The sequence below is a fragment of the Scomber scombrus genome, chromosome 7 (assembly GCF_963691925.1).
Source record: "Scomber scombrus chromosome 7, fScoSco1.1, whole genome shotgun sequence".
Lineage (NCBI taxonomy): Eukaryota > Metazoa > Chordata > Actinopteri > Scombriformes > Scombridae > Scomber > Scomber scombrus.
The window spans coordinates 33,097,369-33,116,357 of NC_084976.1; the positions used below are offsets into that span (position 1 = coordinate 33,097,369).

The 18,989-nt window shown below is 46.8% G+C and overlaps 2 protein-coding genes across 2 annotated transcripts in view; both read left to right on the plus strand.

The window, feature by feature from the left end:
• The window catches only part of dcst2 (DC-STAMP domain containing 2), a 38,908-nt gene extending 25,224 nt beyond the window's left edge, over positions 1 to 13,684 (plus strand). The window contains exons 5-15 of the mRNA XM_062423236.1: positions 1,749 to 1,943; positions 2,277 to 2,342; positions 3,417 to 3,630; positions 7,122 to 7,279; positions 7,865 to 8,029; positions 8,099 to 8,266; positions 8,345 to 8,445; positions 8,601 to 8,668; positions 9,055 to 9,176; positions 13,010 to 13,103; positions 13,429 to 13,684. Coding sequence (XP_062279220.1) covers positions 1,749 to 1,943; positions 2,277 to 2,342; positions 3,417 to 3,630; positions 7,122 to 7,279; positions 7,865 to 8,029; positions 8,099 to 8,266; positions 8,345 to 8,445; positions 8,601 to 8,668; positions 9,055 to 9,176; positions 13,010 to 13,103; positions 13,429 to 13,684 — 1,607 coding nt within the window. The remainder of the gene's footprint in view (positions 1 to 1,748; positions 1,944 to 2,276; positions 2,343 to 3,416; positions 3,631 to 7,121; positions 7,280 to 7,864; positions 8,030 to 8,098; positions 8,267 to 8,344; positions 8,446 to 8,600; positions 8,669 to 9,054; positions 9,177 to 13,009; positions 13,104 to 13,428) is intronic.
• A 2,828-nt stretch (positions 13,685 to 16,512) lies between these two features.
• LOC133984022 (protein S100-A13-like) lies at positions 16,513 to 18,730 on the plus strand. The gene is made up of 3 exons (XM_062423237.1): positions 16,513 to 16,521; positions 18,298 to 18,426; positions 18,560 to 18,730. Exons 1-3 carry the CDS (start codon positions 16,513 to 16,515, stop codon positions 18,728 to 18,730), a joined length of 309 nt encoding a protein of 102 aa, XP_062279221.1.
• The last annotated feature ends 259 nt before the right edge of the window (positions 18,731 to 18,989 follow it).

Genomic DNA, 18,989 nt, shown 5'->3' on the forward strand with positions numbered 1-18,989 from the left:
GTGATCTGTTACAGTGATCTGTTACAGTGATCTATTAGTGATCTGTTAGTGATCTGTTAGTGATCTGTTACAGTGATCTGTTAGTGATCTGTTACAGTGATCTGTTACAGTGATCTGTTAGTGATCTGTTACATTGATATGTTACAGTGATCTGTTACATTGATCTGTTAGTGATCTGTTACATTGATCTGTTAGTGATCTATTGTTAGTGATCTGTTACAGTGATCTGTTACAGTGATCTGTTACAGTGATCTGTTAGTGATCTGTTAGTGATCTGTTACAGTGATCTGTTAGTGATCTGTTACAGTGATCTGTTACAGTGATCTGTTAGTGATCTGTTAGTGATCTGTTACATTGATCTGTTAGTGATCTGTTACAGTGATCTGTTAGTGATCTGTTAGTGATCTGTTACAGTGATCTGTTACATTGATCTGTTAGTGATCTGTTACATTGATCTGTTAGTGATCTATTACATTGATCTGTTACAGTGATCTGTTAGTGATCTGTTACAGTGATCTGTTAGTGATCTGTTAGTGATCTGTTAGTGATCTGTTAGTGATCTGTTACAGTGATCTGTTAGTGATCTGTTACAGCGATCTGTTACAGCGATCTGTTAGTGATCTGTTGTTAGTGATCTATTACAGTTATCTGTTAGTGATCTGTTACAGTGATCTGTTAGTGATATGTTGTTAGTGATCTGTTAGTGATCTGTTAGTGATCTGTTACAGTGATCTGTTACAGTGATCTGTTACAGTGATCTATTACAGTGATCTGTTAGTGATCTGTTACAGTGATCTGTTACAGTGATCTGTTAGTGATCTGTTACAGTGATCTGTTACAGTGACCTGTTACAGTGATCTGTTACAGTAATCTGTTACAGTGATCTGTTACAGTGATATGTTAGTGATCTGTTACAGTGATCTGTTACAGTGACCTGTTACAGTGATCTGTTACAGTGATCTGTTAGTGATCTGTTACAGTGATCTGTTACAGTGACCTGTTACAGTGATCTGTTACAGTGATCTGTTACAGTGATCTGTTAGTGATCTGTTACAGTGATCTGTTACAGTGATATGTTAGTGATCTGTTACAGTGATCTGTTACAGTGATCTGTTAGTGATCTGTTAGTGATCTGTTAGTGATCTGTTACAGTGATCTGTTAGTGATCTGTTAGTGATCTGTTACAGTGATCTGTTAGTGATCTGTTACAGTGATCTGTTAGTGATCTGTTAGTGATCTGTTAGTGATCTGTTACAGTGATCTGTTAGTGATCTGTTAGTGATCTGTTACAGTGATCTGTTAGTGATCTGTTACAGTGATCTGTTAGTGATCTGTTAGTGATCTGTTACAGTGATCTGTTACATTGATCTGTTACATTGATCTGTTACAGTGATCTGTTAGTGATCTGTTACAGTGATCTGTTAGTGATCTGTTATTGATCTGTTAGTGATCTGTTACAGTGATCTGTTAGTGATCTGTTAGTGATCTGTTACAGTGATCTGTTACAGTGATCTGTTACAGTGATCTGTTAGTGATCTGTTACATTGATCTGTTAGTGATCTGTTACAGTGATCTGTTAGTGATCTGTTAGTGATCTGTTACAGTGATCTGTTACAGTGATCTGTTACAGTGATCTGTTACAGTGATCTGTTACAGTGATCTATTAGTGATCTGTTACAGTGATCTGTTACAGTGATCTATTAGTGATCTGTTACAGTGACAGGCTGCTCTGACCTTTGACCCTGCAGCTCGCACTCTGAGGAACGTGCTTCACTTCCTGGTGGACATCGGAGACGTGTGCAACGCAAAACTGGGCTCTCCGTACAGGAAGTGCCGCGCGGTGTTCGCCGAGGCTCGAGACGACTGCTCCGACCTGCTGGGAGACTTCAACTTCCTGTGTGACATCATCAGCGGCTTCCTGCCACTCTGCCAGCTGGCCCGCGGTGCGTTCACTGGCCCTCTGTAAAGGACAGTTACACTGATCAGGATGACCACTAGGTGTCACTAAACCCTACAAACCACTTCTTTAAATTAATCATTTTAATTAATAAATGAAAAGACATTAATGGCAGGAATAAGACAGGCATCCATCAGTCTCAGAATTACAAGAAGAAGAATCTGTAACTATATTTATAAATGTCCTGCTGACACATTTATCTGCAACTCTGCTCATTTCTTCCTTTCTGTCAGTATTTGCTCCCAAATATTAGTTATTATATTTTATCATCACAGCAAAAACGTTTTTTATAAGACGTGTTTTGTATTTGGGCCTTCAGTTGGCGAGCTCTTCTGCATCATCCCGTCCTTCATCGGCCGCCATCTGAGGACTCGTCTGGCAGCTCGTGAGTTAACTTCTCTGCTTTCAGTCTCTCTGCTTTCAGTCTCTCTGCTTTCAGTCTCTCTGCTTTCAGTCTCACTGCTTTCAGTCTCACTGCTTTCAGTCTCACTGCTTTCAGTCTCACTGCTTTCAGTCTCTCTGCTTTCAGTCTCACAGCTTTCAGTCTCTCTGCTTTCTGTCTCACTGCTTTCAGTCTCTCTGCTTTCAGTCTCACTGCTTTCAGTCTCACAGCTTTCAGTCTATCTGCTTTCAGTCTCACAGCTTTCAGTCTCACTGCTTTCAGTCTCTCTGCTTTCAGTCTCTCTGCTTTCAGTCTCTCTGCTTTCAGTCTCTCTGCTTTCAGTCTCACTGCTTTCAGTCTCTCTGCTTTCAGTCTCTCTGCTTTCAGTCTCTCTGCTTTAAGTCTCACTGCTTTCAGTCTCTCTGCTTTCTGTCTCACAGCTTTCAGTCTCTCTGCTTTCAGTCTCTCTGCTTTCAGTCTCTCTGCTTTCAGTCTCTCTGCTTTCAGTCTCACTGCTTTCAGTCTCTCTGCTTTCAGTCTCTCTGCTTTCAGTCTCTCTGCTTTCAGTCTCACTGCTTTCAGTCTCTCTGCTTTCAGTCTCTCTGCTTTCAGTCTCTCTGCTTTCAGTCTCTCTGCTTTCAGTCTCACAGCTTTCAGTCTCACTGCTTTCAGTCTCTCTGCTTTCAGTCTCACTGCTTTCAGTCTCACTGCTTTCAGTCTCTCTACTTTCAGTCTCTCTGCTTTCAGTCTCACTGCTTTCAGTCTCTCTGCTTTCAGTCTCTCTGCTTTCAGTCTCTCTGCTTTCAGTCTCACAGCTTTCAGTCTCTCTGCTTTCAGTCTCTCTGCTTTCAGTCTCACTGCTTTCAGTCTCTCTGCTTTCAATCTCACAGCTTTCAGTCTCACTGCTTTCAGTCTCACAGCTTTCAGTCTCTCTGCTTTCAGTCTCTCTGCTTTCAGTCTCTCTGCTTTCAGTCTCTCTGCTTTCAGTCTCTCTGCTTTCAGTCTCTCTGCTTTCAGTCTCTCTGCTTTCAGTCTCTCTGCTTTCAGTCTCACAGCTTTCTGTCTCTTTGCTTTCAGCCACCGTTGCAGCGTTTGAGCGCCTGAAGCGGGAGTTTGACTTCAACATCTCAGCCTCGGTGACCTTTGACCTCGATGCCAACAGCAGCCGCTCTCTCCAGCAGGTGACTCAGGACATCATGGAGGAAGTGACATCAGAGCTGCAGGTGTTTCATAGGCTGAGCGAGCTGCTGGCGTACGGCAGCCTCGTCCTGCTCGCCTGCTCCTTCCTGAGGTCAGTCCACACGCTTTAGTTCCCTTCATCACACGCTTTAGTTCCCTTCATCACACGCTTTAGTTCCCTTCATCACACGCTTTAGTTCCCTTCATCACACGCTTTAGTTCCCTTCATCCCACGCTTTAGTTCCCTTCATCACACGCTTTAGTTCCCTTCATCCACACGCTTTAGTTCCCTTCATCCACACGCTTTAGTTCCCTTCATCCACACTCTTTAGTTCCCTTCATCACACGCTTTAGTTCCCTTCATCCACACGCTTTAGTTCCCTTCATCCACACGCTTTAGTTCCCTTCATCACACGCTTTAGTTCCCTTCATCCACACGCTTTAGTTCCCTTCATCACACGCTTCAGTTCCCTTCATCACACGCTTTAGTTCCCTTCATCCACACGCTTTAGTTCCCTTCATCCACACGCTTTAGTTCCCTTCATCACACGCTTTAGTTCCCTTCATCACACGCTTTAGTTCCCTTCATCCACACGCTTTAGTTCCCTTCATCCACACGCTTTAGTTCCCTTCATCCACACGCTTTAGTTCCCTTCATCCACACGCTTTAGTTCCCTTCATCACACGCTTTAGTTCCCTTCATCCACACGCTTCAGTTCCCTTCATCACACGCTTTAGTTCCCTTCATCACACGCTTTAGTTCCCTTCATCACACGCTTTAGTTCCCTTCATCACACGCTTTAGTTCCCTTCATCCACACGCTTCAGTTCCCTTCATCACACGCTTTAGTTCCCTTCATCACACGCTTTAGTTCCCTTCATCCACATGCTTTAGTTCCCTTCATCCACACGCTTCAGTTCCCTTCATCCACACGCTTTAGTTCCCTTCATCACACGCTTTAGTTCCCTTCATCACATGCTTTAGTTCCCTTCATCACACGCTTTAGTTCCCTTCATCACGCGCTTTAGTTCCCTTCATCCACACGCTTCAGTTCCCTTCATCCACACGCTTTAGTTCCCTTCATCCACACGCTTTAGTTCCCTTCATCACACGCTTTAGTTCCCTTCATCCACACGCTTTAGTTCCCTTCATCCACACGCTTTAGTTCCCTTCATCCACACGCTTTAGTTCCCTTCATCACACGCTTTAGTTCCCTTCATCCACACGCTTTAGTTCCCTTCATCACACGCTTTAGTTCCCTTCATCACACGCTTTAGTTCCCTTCATCACACGCTTTAGTTCCCTTCATCCACACGCTTTAGTTCCCTTCATCACGCGCTTTAGTTCCCTTCATCACGCGATTTAGTTCCCTTCATCACACGCTTTAGTTCCCTTCATCACGCGCTTTAGTTCCCTTCATCCACACGCTTTAGTTCCCTTCATCACACGCTTTAGTTCCCTTCATCCACACGCTTTAGTTCCCTTCATCCACACGCTTCAGTTCCCTTCATCCACACGCTTTAGTTCCCTTCATCACACTCTTTAGTTCCCTTCATCACACGCTTTAGTTCCCTTCATCACACGCTTTAGTTCCCTTCATCACACGCTTTAGTTCCCTTCATCACACGCTTTAGTTCCCTTCATCACACGCTTTAGTTCCCTTCATCACACGCTTTAGTTCCCTTCATCCACACGCTTCAGTTCCCTTCATCACACGCTTTAGTTCCCTTCATCACACGCTTTAGTTCCCTTCATCCACATGCTTTAGTTCCCTTCATCCACACGCTTCAGTTCCCTTCATCCACACGCTTTAGTTCCCTTCATCACACGCTTTAGTTCCCTTCATCACATGCTTTAGTTCCCTTCATCACACGCTTTAGTTCCCTTCATCACGCGCTTTAGTTCCCTTCATCCACACGCTTCAGTTCCCTTCATCCACACGCTTTAGTTCCCTTCATCCACACGCTTTAGTTCCCTTCATCACACGCTTTAGTTCCCTTCATCCACACGCTTTAGTTCCCTTCATCCACACGCTTTAGTTCCCTTCATCCACACGCTTTAGTTCCCTTCATCACACGCTTTAGTTCCCTTCATCCACACGCTTTAGTTCCCTTCATCACACGCTTTAGTTCCCTTCATCACACGCTTTAGTTCCCTTCATCACACGCTTTAGTTCCCTTCATCCACACGCTTTAGTTCCCTTCATCACGCGCTTTAGTTCCCTTCATCACGCGATTTAGTTCCCTTCATCACACGCTTTAGTTCCCTTCATCACGCGCTTTAGTTCCCTTCATCCACACGCTTTAGTTCCCTTCATCACACGCTTTAGTTCCCTTCATCCACACGCTTTAGTTCCCTTCATCCACACGCTTCAGTTCCCTTCATCCACACGCTTTAGTTCCCTTCATCACACTCTTTAGTTCCCTTCATCACACGCTTTAGTTCCCTTCATCACACGCTTTAGTTCCCTTCATCACACGCTTTAGTTCCCTTCATCCACACGCTTTAGTTCCCTTCATCCACACGCTTCAGTTCCCTTCATCCACACGCTTCAGTTCCCTTCATCCACACGCTTTAGTTCCCTTCATCACACGCTTTAGTTCCCTTCATCCACACGCTTTAGTTCCCTTCATCACACTCTATAGTTCCCTTCATCACACGCTTTAGTTCCCTTCATCACACGCTTTAGTTCCCTTCATCCACACGCTTTAGTTCCCTTCATCACGCGCTTTAGTTCCCTTCATCACGCGCTTTAGTTCCCTTCATCACACGCTTTAGTTCCCTTCATCACACGCTTTAGTTCCCTTCATCACACTCTTTAGTTCCCTTCATCCACACGCTTTAGTTCCCTTCATCACACGCTTTAGTTCCCTTCATCCCACGCTTTAGTTCCCTTCATCACACGCTTTAGTTCCCTTCATCCACACGCTTTAGTTCCCTTCATCCACACGCTTTAGTTCCCTTCATCACACGCTTTAGTTCCCTTCATCACACGCTTTAGTTCCCTTCATCACACGCTTTAGTTCCCTTCATCCACACGCTTTAGTTCCCTTCATCCACACGCTTCAGTTCCCTTCATCCACACGCTTCAGTTCCCTTCATCCACACGCTTTAGTTCCCTTCATCACACGCTTTAGTTCCCTTCATCCACACGCTTTAGTTCCCTTCATCACACTCTTTAGTTCCCTTCATCACACGCTTTAGTTCCCTTCATCACACGCTTTAGTTCCCTTCATCACACTCTTTAGTTCCCTTCATCACACGCTTTAGTTCCCTTCATCCACACGCTTTAGTTCCCTTCATCACGCGCTTTAGTTCCCTTCATCACGCGCTTTAGTTCCCTTCATCACACGCTTTAGTTCCCTTCATCACACGCTTTAGTTCCCTTCATCACACTCTTTAGTTCCCTTCATCCACACGCTTTAGTTCCCTTCATCACATGCTTTAGTTCCCTTCATCACACGCTTTAGTTCCCTTCATCCACACGCTTTAGTTCCCTTCATCCACACGCTTTAGTTCCCTTCATCACACGCTTTAGTTCCCTTCATCACACGCTTTAGTTCCCTTCATCACACGCTTTAGTTCCCTTCATCCCCCCTGCAGGGCGCGGAGGTACAGGAAGCGGTACCTGCGTGAGGTCGACTTCGACAACGTTTACATCAGCGCTGCTTTCGAAGAGTTTGACCAACAGTTGTCGTCAGTGGGCGGAGCCTCGGTCCTGCCAATCACACGCAGAGAGGCCAAGACCTACATCATTCCATGTTAGTATGTGTGTGTGTGTGTGTGTGTTACTGTGTGTTACTGTGTGTGTTACTGTGTGTGTGTGTGTGTGTGTAACTGTGTGTTACTGTGTGTGAGTGTGTGTGTTACTGTGTGTGTGTGTGTGTGTTACTGTGTGTGAGTGTGTGTGTTACTGTGTGTGTGTGTGTGTGTGTGTGTGTGTGTGTTACTGTGTGTGTGTGTGTGTGTGTGTGTAACTGTGTGTTACTGTGTGTGTGTGTGTAACTGTGTGTTACTGTGTGTGAGTGTGTGTGTTGCTGTGTGTGTGTGTGTGTGTTACTGTGTGTGAGTGTGTGTGTGTTACTGTGTGTGTGTGTGTGTTACTGTGTGTGTATTACTGTATGTGTGTGTGTGTTACTGTGTGTGTGTGTGTTACTATGTGTGTGTGTGTGTGTGTGTATGTGTGTTACTGTGTGTGTATGTGTGTTACTGTGTGTGTGTGTGTGTATGTGTGTTACTCTGTGTGTGTGTGTGTATGTGTGTTACTCTGTGTGTGTGTGTGTATGTATATATGTGTGTGTGTGAGTGATTGACTGATGATGGATGATGTCACTTCCTGCATGCAGTGGCGTGGCAGCTGACCAATAGGGAGCGGCGGGCGGTTCTGGTGGGCGTGTCCTCGGTGCTCAGACACATGGTGATGGGGGGCCTGCTGGTGGTTCTGGACTTCCTGGTGTTCTGGATGCTGGATCAGGTGCAGCACCAGGTGAAGGAGGACGTGGTGGCCAGAGGTGAGCAGCTAATAACACTGTGACCTCAGTCTGAGTGCTGGTAACCATGGCAACCGCCTGTCCCCTCAGCTCCGGTCACGGTGGCGGTGCGGGTGAACGGGTCGGGTTACGCCTCCGACATCTTCAGAGACCTCGTGGCGTCTTTTAACATCCTGCAGGGGGGCAACGTCACGGTCATCAGCAGGAAGTGTCTGCTTCCGCCGTCAGAGCCCGACCAATCGGCATGCTTTATCCTAGGTAAGGTGTGACATCACAGGGATGACATCACACAGCATACTGGTGGGATACTGGTTGTACTGGTTCTGGTCTTTGCAGGACTCGTGTTGGGTCTGGCTCTGCTCGTATCTCTGAGTTCAGGATTCATGCAGCGCTGCAGACGCCTCGTCTGTTCCTCCGTCCACCCGCACAGAGAGCAGGTACATTTATATATTATATATATATAATATATATATAACATATGTAATATATATATATTTATATACTACATATGTTATGTATGTTATATGTTAAATAGGTTATATATATTTATGTATACACTAACTAACTCACCCAGCTGCTGTCTGTGTTTCAGGAGAGGATCCAGTTCCTCCATCAGCTGATCCTGGATCAGAGGACGGCTGTGGGCAAAGCCCTGCGGAGGTCTGCAGCCAGGAGCCCGGGAAGAGGAGGAGCAGGAGGAGGAGGAGCAGGAGGAGGAGGAGCAGCAGCAGGAGGAGCAGGAGGGGCAGCAGGAGGAGGAGCAGCAGGAGGAGGAGCAGGAGGAGGAGGAGCAGGAGGAGGAGGAGCAGCAGGAGCAGGAGGGGCAGCAGGAGGAGGAGCAGCAGGAGCAGGAGGAGGAGCAGGAGGAAGAGGGGGATGTCATCTTCAGACTATCCTGCTATGGTACATCAGACTGGAAGCATTGGGACCTGTTGCTGCGTGTTTATAACTGATATTTATAATATAATATAATATATGTGTGATTGAGCGTTGCCCCCTGGTGGACAGTGGTGGTGTTGCAGTGACACGTGCTCAATTGCTGCCAGGTTACCTGGAGGGCGTCACCTGTGTGACCTGCTGGGCCTGTCAGTCAGCTGTCTGGCCTGTGGTGAGGGGGCGGGGCCAGAGGAGGACACCATGGTCACCTGTGACGCCCCACAGTGTCCAGGTGAGATTCATGTTGCAAACTCAGTGTTCCCAGTGTCCCCAGTGTTCCCAGTGTTCCCAGTGTCCCCAGTGTTCCCAGTGTCCCCAGTGTTCCCAGTGTCCCCAGTGTTCCCAGTGTTCCCAGTGTCCCCAGTGTTCCCAGTGTCCCCAGTATTCCCAGTGTCCCCAGTGTCCCCAGTGTTCCCAGTGTCCCCAGTGTTCCCAGTGTCCCCAGTGTCCCCAGTGTTCCCAGTGTCCCCAGTGTTCCCAGTGTTCCCAGTGTTCCCAGTATTCCCAGTGTTCCCAATGTCCCCAGTGTCCCCAGTGTTCCCAGTATTCCCAGTGTTCCCAGTGTTCCCAGTGTTCCCAGTATTCCCAGTGTCCCCAGTGTTCCCAGTATTCCCAGTGTTCCCAGTGTTCCCAGTGTTCCCAGTGTCCCCAGTGTCCCCAGTGTTCCCAGTGTCCCCAGTGTTCCCAGTGTCCCCAGTGTTCCCAGTGTTCCTAGTGTTCCCAGTGTCCCCAGTGTTCCCAGTGTTCCCAGTGTCCCCAGTGTCCCCAGTGTTCCCAGTATTCCCAGTGTTCCCAGTGTTCCCAGTGTCCCCAGTGTTCCCAGTGTTCCCAGTATTCCCAGTGTTCCCAGTGTTCCCAGTGTTCCCAGTATTCCCAGTGTCCCCAGTGTTCCCAGTATTCCCAGTATTCCCAGTGTCCCCAGTATTCCCAGTGTCCCCAGTGTTCCCAGTGTCCCCAGTATTCCCAGTGTCCCCAGTGTTCCCAGTATTCCCAGTGTTCCCAGTGTCCCGAGTGTTCCCAGTGTTCCCAGTGTCCCCAGTATTCCCAGTGTCCCCAGTGTTCCCAGTGTCCCCAGTATTCCCAGTGTCCCCAGTTTTCCCAGTGTCCCCAGTATTCCCAGTGTCCCCAGTGTTCCCAGTGTCCCCAGTGTTCCCAGTGTCCCCAGTGTCCCCAGTGTCCCCAGTGTTCCCAGTGTCCCCAGTGTTCCCAGTATTCCCAGTGTTCCCAGTGTTCCCAGTATTCCCAGTGTCCCCAGTGTCCCCAGTGTTCCCAGTATTCCCAGTGTTCCCAGTGTTCCCAGTGTTCCCAGTATTCCCAGTGTCCCCAGTGTTCCCAGTGTCCCCAGTGTTCCCAGTGTTCCCAGTGTTCCCAGTGTCCCCAGTGTCCCCAGTGTTCCCAGTGTCCCCAGTGTTCCCAGTGTCCCCAGTGTCCCCAGTGTTCCCAGTATTCCCAGTGTTCCCAGTATTCCCAGTATTCCCAGTGTCCCCAGTATTCCCAGTGTCCCCAGTGTTCCCAGTGTTCCCAGTGTCCCCAGTATTCCCAGTGTCCCCAGTGTTCCCAGTATTCCCAGTGTTCCCAGTGTCCCGAGTGTTCCCAGTGTTCCCAGTGTCCCCAGTATTCCCAGTGTTCCCAGTGTTCCCAGTGTCCCCAGTGTTCCCAGTGTCCCCAGTGTTCCCAGTGTTCCCAGTGTTCCCAGTGTCCCCAGTGTTCCCAGTGTCCCCATTGTCCCCAGTGTTCCCAGTATTCCCAGTGTTCCCAGTATTCCCATTGTCCCCAGTGTTCCCAGTGTCCCCAGTGTTCCCAGTGTTCCCAGTGTCCCGAGTGTTCCCAGTGTTCCCAGTGTCCCCAGTATTCCCAGTGTCCCCAGTGTCCCCAGTGTCCCCAGTGTTCCCAGTGTTCCCAGTATTCCCAGTGTCCCCAGTATTCCCAGTGTTCCCAGTGTCCCCAGTGTCCCCAGTGTTCCCAGTATTCCCAGTGTTCCCAGTGTCCCGAGTGTTCCCAGTGTTCCCAGTGTCCCCAGTATTCCCAGTGTCCCCAGTATTCCCAGTGTCCCCAGTTTTCCCAGTGTCCCCAGTGTTCCCAGTGTCCCCAGTATCCCCAGTGTTCCCAGTGTTCCCAGTGTCCCCAGTATTCCCAGTGTCCCCAGTGTCTCCAGTGTCCCCAGTGTCCCCAGTGTCCCCAGTGTTCCCAGTGTCCCCAGTATTCCCAGTGTCCCCAGTGTTCCCAATGTTCCCAGTGTTCCCAGTGTCCCCAGTGTCCCCAGTATTCCCAGTGTCCCCAGTGTCCCCAGTGTTCCCAGTGTCCCCAGTGTTCCCAGTGTCCCCAGTGTCCCCAGTGTTCCCAGAATTCCCAGTGTCCCCAGTGTCCCCAGTGTTCCCAGTGTCTCCAGTGTCCCCAGTGTTCCCAGTATTCCCAGTGTCCCCAGTGTCTCCAGTGTCCCCAGTGTTCCCAGTGTTCCCAGTGTCCCCAGTGTCCCCAGTGTCCCCAGTGTTCCCAGTGTCTCCAGTGTCCCCAGTGTTCCCAGTGTCTCCAGTGTCCCCAGTGTTCCCAGTATTCCCAGTGTCCCCAGTGTCTCCAGTGTCCCCAGTGTTCCCAGTGTTCCCAGTGTCCCCAGTGTCCCCAGTGTTCCCAGTGTCTCCAGTGTCCCCAGTGTTCCCAGTGTCCCCAGTGTTCCCAGTGTCTCCAGTGTCCCCAGTGTTCCCAGTGTTCCCAGTGTTCCCAGTGTTCCCAGTGTCCCCAGTGTCCCCAGTGTTCCCAGTGTGTGTTAAGCAGCAGTCAGGCGTCCATATGAACCTCTCTGTAATCTTCCTCCTGTTCATACTGACTATTAAAACTGTTCACAGTCATTATAAATCATCTGATCAGCTTCTATTGATCTTCATCAGTGTGAGTTATTCACATCAATGATATCTGACACATTTACAGTCTGTTTAGCATCAGATTCCCTCTTAGTGTTTCCTGTTGAGCTGTGCTGTAACCATAGTAACACAAAGACTTTACTACTAACAACACTGAAGATGAAGATTTGACTGAAGCTTCAGATCAACTTTTAAATGTTTCCACAGAAGGAGGACTGTGGGTTTAGTCCTCCATCACTTCCATTGTAAACATGATGAAGGGATCTTCTAATGGTCAGTATGAACAGGAGGAATCATTACAGTAAACATGATGAAGGGATCTTCTAATGGTCAGTATGAACAGGAGGAATCATTACAGTAAACATGATGAAGGGATCTTCTAATGGTCAGTATGAACAGGAGGAATCATTACAGTAAACATGATGAAGGGATCTTCTAATGGTCAGTATGAACAGGAGGAATCATTACAGTAAACATGATGAAGGGATCTTCTAATGGTCAGTATGAACAGGAGGAATCATTACAGTAAACATTATGAAGGGATCTTCTAATGGTCAGTATGAACAGGAGGAATCATTACAGTAAACATGATGAAGGGATCTTCTAATGGTCAGTATGAACAGGAGGAATCATTACAGTAAACATGATGAAGGGATCTTCTAATGGTCAGTATGAACAGGAGGAATCATTACAGTAAACATTATGAAGGGATCTTCTAATGGTCAGTATGAACAGGAGGAATCATTACAGTAAACATGATGAAGGGATCTTCTAATGGTCAGTATGAACAGGAGGAATCATTACAGTAAACATTATGAAGGGATCTTCTAATGGTCAGTATGAACAGGAGGAATCATTACAGTAAACATGATGAAGGGATCTTCTAATGGTCAGTATGAACAGGAGGAATCATTACAGTAAACATTATGAAGGGATCTTCTAATGGTCAGTATGAACAGGAGGAATCATTACAGTAAACATAAACACTGAACTGCTCCTTTAACTTCAGTCTTTATCTTCAAATACAAACTGTAATCAGTTTATTGATCACTGATCAGTGTGACGATCAATCAGCTTCAGATAAACATTTGGTCGTCTCGTCACTCTTCAGCTGTGATGTCACAGTTATGACATCACATGTTCATGTTATATATAAAACTAGTAAACTGTGTTTAAGCATCCGTGTTCACATGTTCACGTGTTACAGGTGTGTTCTGTCGGCCATGTTTCCACAGTCTGGGAAACACGTGTGTGGTCTGTGTGCGACCTCTGACCTTTCAGGAGGACGGCGAAGACGAGCTGTGAGTGTCAACAGGAAGTTCATGAAGATAATGAATTAGATGAATTACAATGAAAATAATAAATGATTTGACCTGTTAGAGACTCCAGCGATGACGAGCAGCAGAGTCTGAACTCTGAACACGTCACTGAGCCTTCATCCTGGTCGCTGATGAAGAGGAGGGTTTCCACGGCAACACATCGAAGACGCTCTGACGGTCAGTTGACAGCGAAGGACGGAGACTCTGAGATCAGGTGGAAAGAAAACTTTAATATTTTGTCTTCAAACATCCAAAAATACAAACAATATGTCCTAATTTTGTGATTTCCCACACTGGCTGCTGTCAGTGAAGCAGACGTGACCGACCAGGACCGACTCAGGTCCGAAGAGTCCACATCCTCGGCCCCATCGGACTGCCTCCAGGGTCAGTTCCTCACCACCGTCCTGGTCCACAGACACGACTCTTCAACCGCAACCAGGACCCTCCAGGACCCTTCAGGACAGTCCAGGACCCTGCAGCACCCTCCAGGACAGTCCAGGACCCTGCAGCACCCTCCAGGACCCTCCATGACCCTCCAGGACGTAGGCCCTCTGTGGGTTTGAAATGATTGCACTTTGTGAATAAAGTTATGAACACGTGACATAAATCTGGTTAATTTACAAGAAACCTGAACTCTGATATGAAAGTTCGATCCTGGACCAGCAGAACCCAACCAGTTGGATCACTTGGTCACTCTAAGGGCTACAGTACCCCTACATTACCCCTACAGTACCCCTACATTACCCCTACATTACCCCTACATTACCCTTACATTACCCCTACATTACCCCTACAGTACCCCTACATTACCCCTACATTACCCCTACATTACCCCTACAGTACCCCTACAGTACCCCTACATTACCCCTACATTACCCCTACATTACCCCTACAATACCCCTACAGTACCCCTACATTACCCCTACATTACCCTTACATTACCCCTACATTACCCCTACATTACCCCTACATTACCCCTACAGTACCCCTACAGTACCCCTACATTACCCCTACATTACCCCTACATTACCCCTACATTACCCCTACAGTACCCCTACATTACCCCTACATTACCCTTACATTACCCCTACATTACCCCTACAGTACCCCTACATTACCCTTACAGTGCCCCTACATTACCCCTACAGTACCCCTACATTACCCCTACATTACCCCTACAGTACCCCTACATTACCCTTACAGTGCCCCTACATTACCCCTACATTACCCCTACAGTACCCCTACATTACCCCTACATTACCCCTACAGTACCCCTACATTACCCTTACAGTGCCCCTACATTACCCCTACAGTACCCCTACATTACCCTTACATTACCCTTACATTACCCCTACATTACCCCTACTGTACCCCTACATTACCCCTACAGTGCCCCTACATTACCCCTACATTACCCCTACATTACCCTTACATTACCCCTACATTACCCCTACTGTACCCCTACATTACCCCTACATTACCCTTACAGTGCCCCTACATTACCCCTACAGTACCCCTACATTACCCCTACATTACCCCTACATTACCCCTACATTACCCCTACATTACCCCTACAGTACCCCTACATTACCCCTACATTACCCCTACATTACCCTTACATTACCCCTACATTACCCCTACTGTACCCCTACATTACCCCTACATTACCCCTACATTACCCTTACATTACCCCTACATTACCCCTACTGTACCCCTACATTACCCCTACATTACCCCTACATTACCCCTACATTACCCCTACAGTACCCCTACATTACCCCTACATTACCCTTACATTACCCCTACATTACCCCTACGGTACCCCTACATTACCCCTACATTACCCCTACATTACCCCTACAGTACCCCTACATTACCCTACATTACCCTTACATTACCCCTACATTACCCCTACATTACCCCTACATTACCCCTACAGTACCCTTACATTACCCCTACATTACCCCTACAGTACCCCTACATTACCCCTACATTACCCCTACAGTACCCCTACATTACCCCTACATTAACCCTACATTACCCCTACAGTACCCCTACATCACCCCTACAGTACCCCTACAGTACCCCTACATTACCCTTACAGTGCCCCTACAGTACCCCTACAGTACCCCTACATTACCCCTACATTACCCCTACAGTACCCCTACAGTACCCCTACATTACCCCTACATTACCCCTACAGTACCCCTACATTACCCTTACAGTGCCCCTACATTACCCCTACATTACCCCTACATTACCCCTACAGTGCCCCTACAGTACCCCTACATTACCCCTACAGTACCCCTACAGTACCCCTACATTACCCCTACATTACCCTTACAGTGCCCCTACATTACCCCTACAGTGCCCCTAAATTACCCCTACATTACCCCTACATTACCCCTACAGTGCCCCTACAGTACCCCTACATTACCCCTACATTACCCCTACAGTACCCCTACAGTACCCCTACATTACCCCTACATTACCCCTACAGTACCCCTACATTACCCTTACAGTGCCCCTACATTACCCCTACATTACCCCTACAGTACCCCTACAGTACCCCTACATTACCCATACAGTACCCCTACATTACCCCTACATTACCCCTACATTACCCCTACAGTACCCCTACATTACCCCTACATTACCCCTACAGTACCCCTACATTACCCCTACATTACCCCTACAGTACCCCTACATTACCCCTACATTACCCTTACAGTGCCCCTACATTACCCTTACAGTGTGTTCAGAGTGTGTGTGTATGTGTGTGTTCAGAGTGTGTGTGTGTGTGTGTGTGTTTAGTGGGAGTGTGTGTGTGTTCAGAGTGTGTGTGTATGTGTGTGTTCAGAGTGTGTGTGTGTGTGTGTGTTTAGTGGGAGTGTGTGTGTGTTCAGAGTGTGTGTGTATGTGTGTGTTCAGAGTGTGTGTGTGTGTGTATTTAGTGGGAGTGTGTGTGTGTGTGTGTGTGTGTGTTTAGTGGGAGTGTGTGTGTGTTCAGAGTGTGTGTGTATGTGTGTGTTCAGAGTGTGTGTGTGTGTGTGTGTGTGTTCAGAGTGTGTGTGTGTGTGTGTGTTTAGTGGGAGTGTGTGTGTGTTCAGAGTGTGTGTGTGTGTATGTGTGTGATCAGAGTGTGTGTGTGTGTGTGTGTGTGTGTGTGTTTAGTGGGAGTGTGTGTGTGTTCAGAGTGTGTGTGTGTGTATGTGTGTGATCAGAGTGTGTGTGTGTGTGTGTTTAGTGGGAGTGTGTGTGTGTGTTCAGAGTGTGTGTGTGTATGTGTGTGATCAGAGTGTGTGTGTGTGTGTGTGTGTGTGTTTAGTGGGAGGACTCTCAGCAGTATCCGTTAAACTTTCAGTCTCTTTGTGGATTTGAAGCTGCACAGATGTCGAAGGTAAGCTGCAGATCACACTGATCAATCACTGATCAATCACTGATCATTCACTGATCAATCACTGATCACTGATCAATCACTGATCAATCACTGATCATTCACTGATCAATCACTGACCAATCACTGATCATTCACTGATCAATCACTGATCATTCACTGATCAATCACTGATCAATCACTGATCAATCACTGATCAATCACTGATCACTGATCAATCACTGATCAATCACTGATCACTGATCAATCACTGATCAATCACTGATCATTCACTGATCAATCACTGATCATTCACTGATCACTGATCAATCACTGATCATTCACTGATCAATCACTGATCAATCACTGATCACTGATCAATCACTGATCATTCACTGATCATTCACTGATCACTGATCAATCACTGATCAATCACTGATCATTCACTGATCAATCACTGATCAATCACTGATCACTGATCAATCACTGATCATTCACTGATCATTCACTGATCAATCACTGATCACTGATCAATCACTGATCATTCACTGATCAATCACTGATCAATCACTGATCAATCACTGATCAATCACTGATCATTCACTGATCAATCACTGATCAATCACTGATCAATCACTGATCAATCACTGATCACTGATCAATCACTGATCATTCACTGATCAATCACTGATCAATCACTGATCAATCACTGATCAATCACTGATCAATCACTGATCACTGATCATTCACTGATCAATCACTGATCATTCACTGGTGTGTGTGTGTTATAATGTGTGTGTTATAATGTGTGTGTGTGTGTTATAATGTGTGTGTGTGTGTTATAATGTGTGTGTTATAATGTGTGTGTGTTATAATGTGTGTGTGTTATAATGTGTGTGTTATAATGTGTGTGTTATAATGTGTGTGTTATAATGTGTGTGTGTGTGTGTTATAATGTGTGTGTTATAATGTGTGTGTGTGTGTGTTATAATGTGTGTGTGTGTGTTATAATGTGTGTGTGTGTGTTTTATAATGTGTGTGTGTGTTATAATGTGTGTGTGTGTGTTATAATGTGTGTGTTATAATGTGTGTGTGTTATAATGTGTGTGTGTTATAATGTGTGTGTGTGTGTTATAATGTGTGTGTGTGTTCTAATGTGTGTGTGTGTGTGTGTTTTATAATGTGTGTGTTATAATGTGTGTGTTATAATGTGTGTGTGTGTGTGTGTGTTATAATGTGTGTGTGTGTGTGTGTGTTATAATGTGTGTGTGTGTGTGTGTTATAATGTGTGTGTGTTATAATGTGTGTGTGTGTGTGTTATAATGTGTGTGTTATAATGTGTGTGTTATAATGTGTGTGTGTGTTATAATGTGTGTGTGTTATAATGTGTGTGTTATAATGTGTGTGTCTGTGTGTGTGTGTGCGTGTGTTATAATGTGTGTGTTATAATGTGTGTGTTATAATGTGTGTGTGTGTGTGTGTGTTATAATGTGTGTGTGTGTGTGTTTGTTATAATGTGTGTGTTATAATGTGTGTGTGTGTGTGTGTTATAATGTGTGTGTGTGTTATAATGTGTGTGTGTGTGTGTGTTATAATGTGTGTGTTATAATGTGTGTGTTATAATGTGTGTGTGTGTGTTATAATGTGTGTGTGTGTGTGTTATAATGTGTGTGTGTGTGTGTGTGTTATAATATGTGTGTGTGTGTGTGTGTTATAATGTGTGTGTTATAATGTGTGTGTGTGTGTTATAATGTGTGTGTGTGTGTGTTATAATGTGTGTGTTATAATGTGTTGATCCAGTACTCAGACCTGGAGGAGGCCATCAGATCGTTGGTCACAGAGTTTCATGAAGCTGCAAACAACGCGCCGACCATGAACGCCACACAGTTCCAGACCATGATCTCCAATCAGCTGCCTGCATTCGCCAAGGTGTGACATCACAGCTCATCCTCCAATCACATCACAGCTCGTCAACCCCCAGTTTCTGGTTCTGATTCTGGATCCTGTCTCTATGTGATCACCTGTGTGCTGTGATGACTCACTTCCTGTCTCCCATGGTCAGGTGCTGCAGAGCGAGGATGGTCTGGATCAGTTGATGCAGACGATGGACGTTGAGGACCGGCAGAACATTTCCTTCCAGAACTTCTGGACCCTGATCAACGAGTGGGCCGTCCAGCTGTTTGACTCCTCACACGGAGACAAGACCGCCAGGTGTACCTGTCTGCTGCAGTGACACACCTGAGACACCTGAGACACCTGAGGTCACCTGAGACACCTGAGGTCACCTGAGACACCTGAGGTCACCTGAGACACCTGAGGTCACCTGAGGTCACCTGAGACACCTGAGGTCACCTGAGGTCACCGGAGACACCTGAGGTCACCTGAGGTCACCTGAGACACCTGAGACACCTGAGGTCACCTGAGATCACCTGAGACACCTGAGGTCACCTGAGGTCACCGGAGACACCTGAGGTCACCTGAGGTCACCTGAG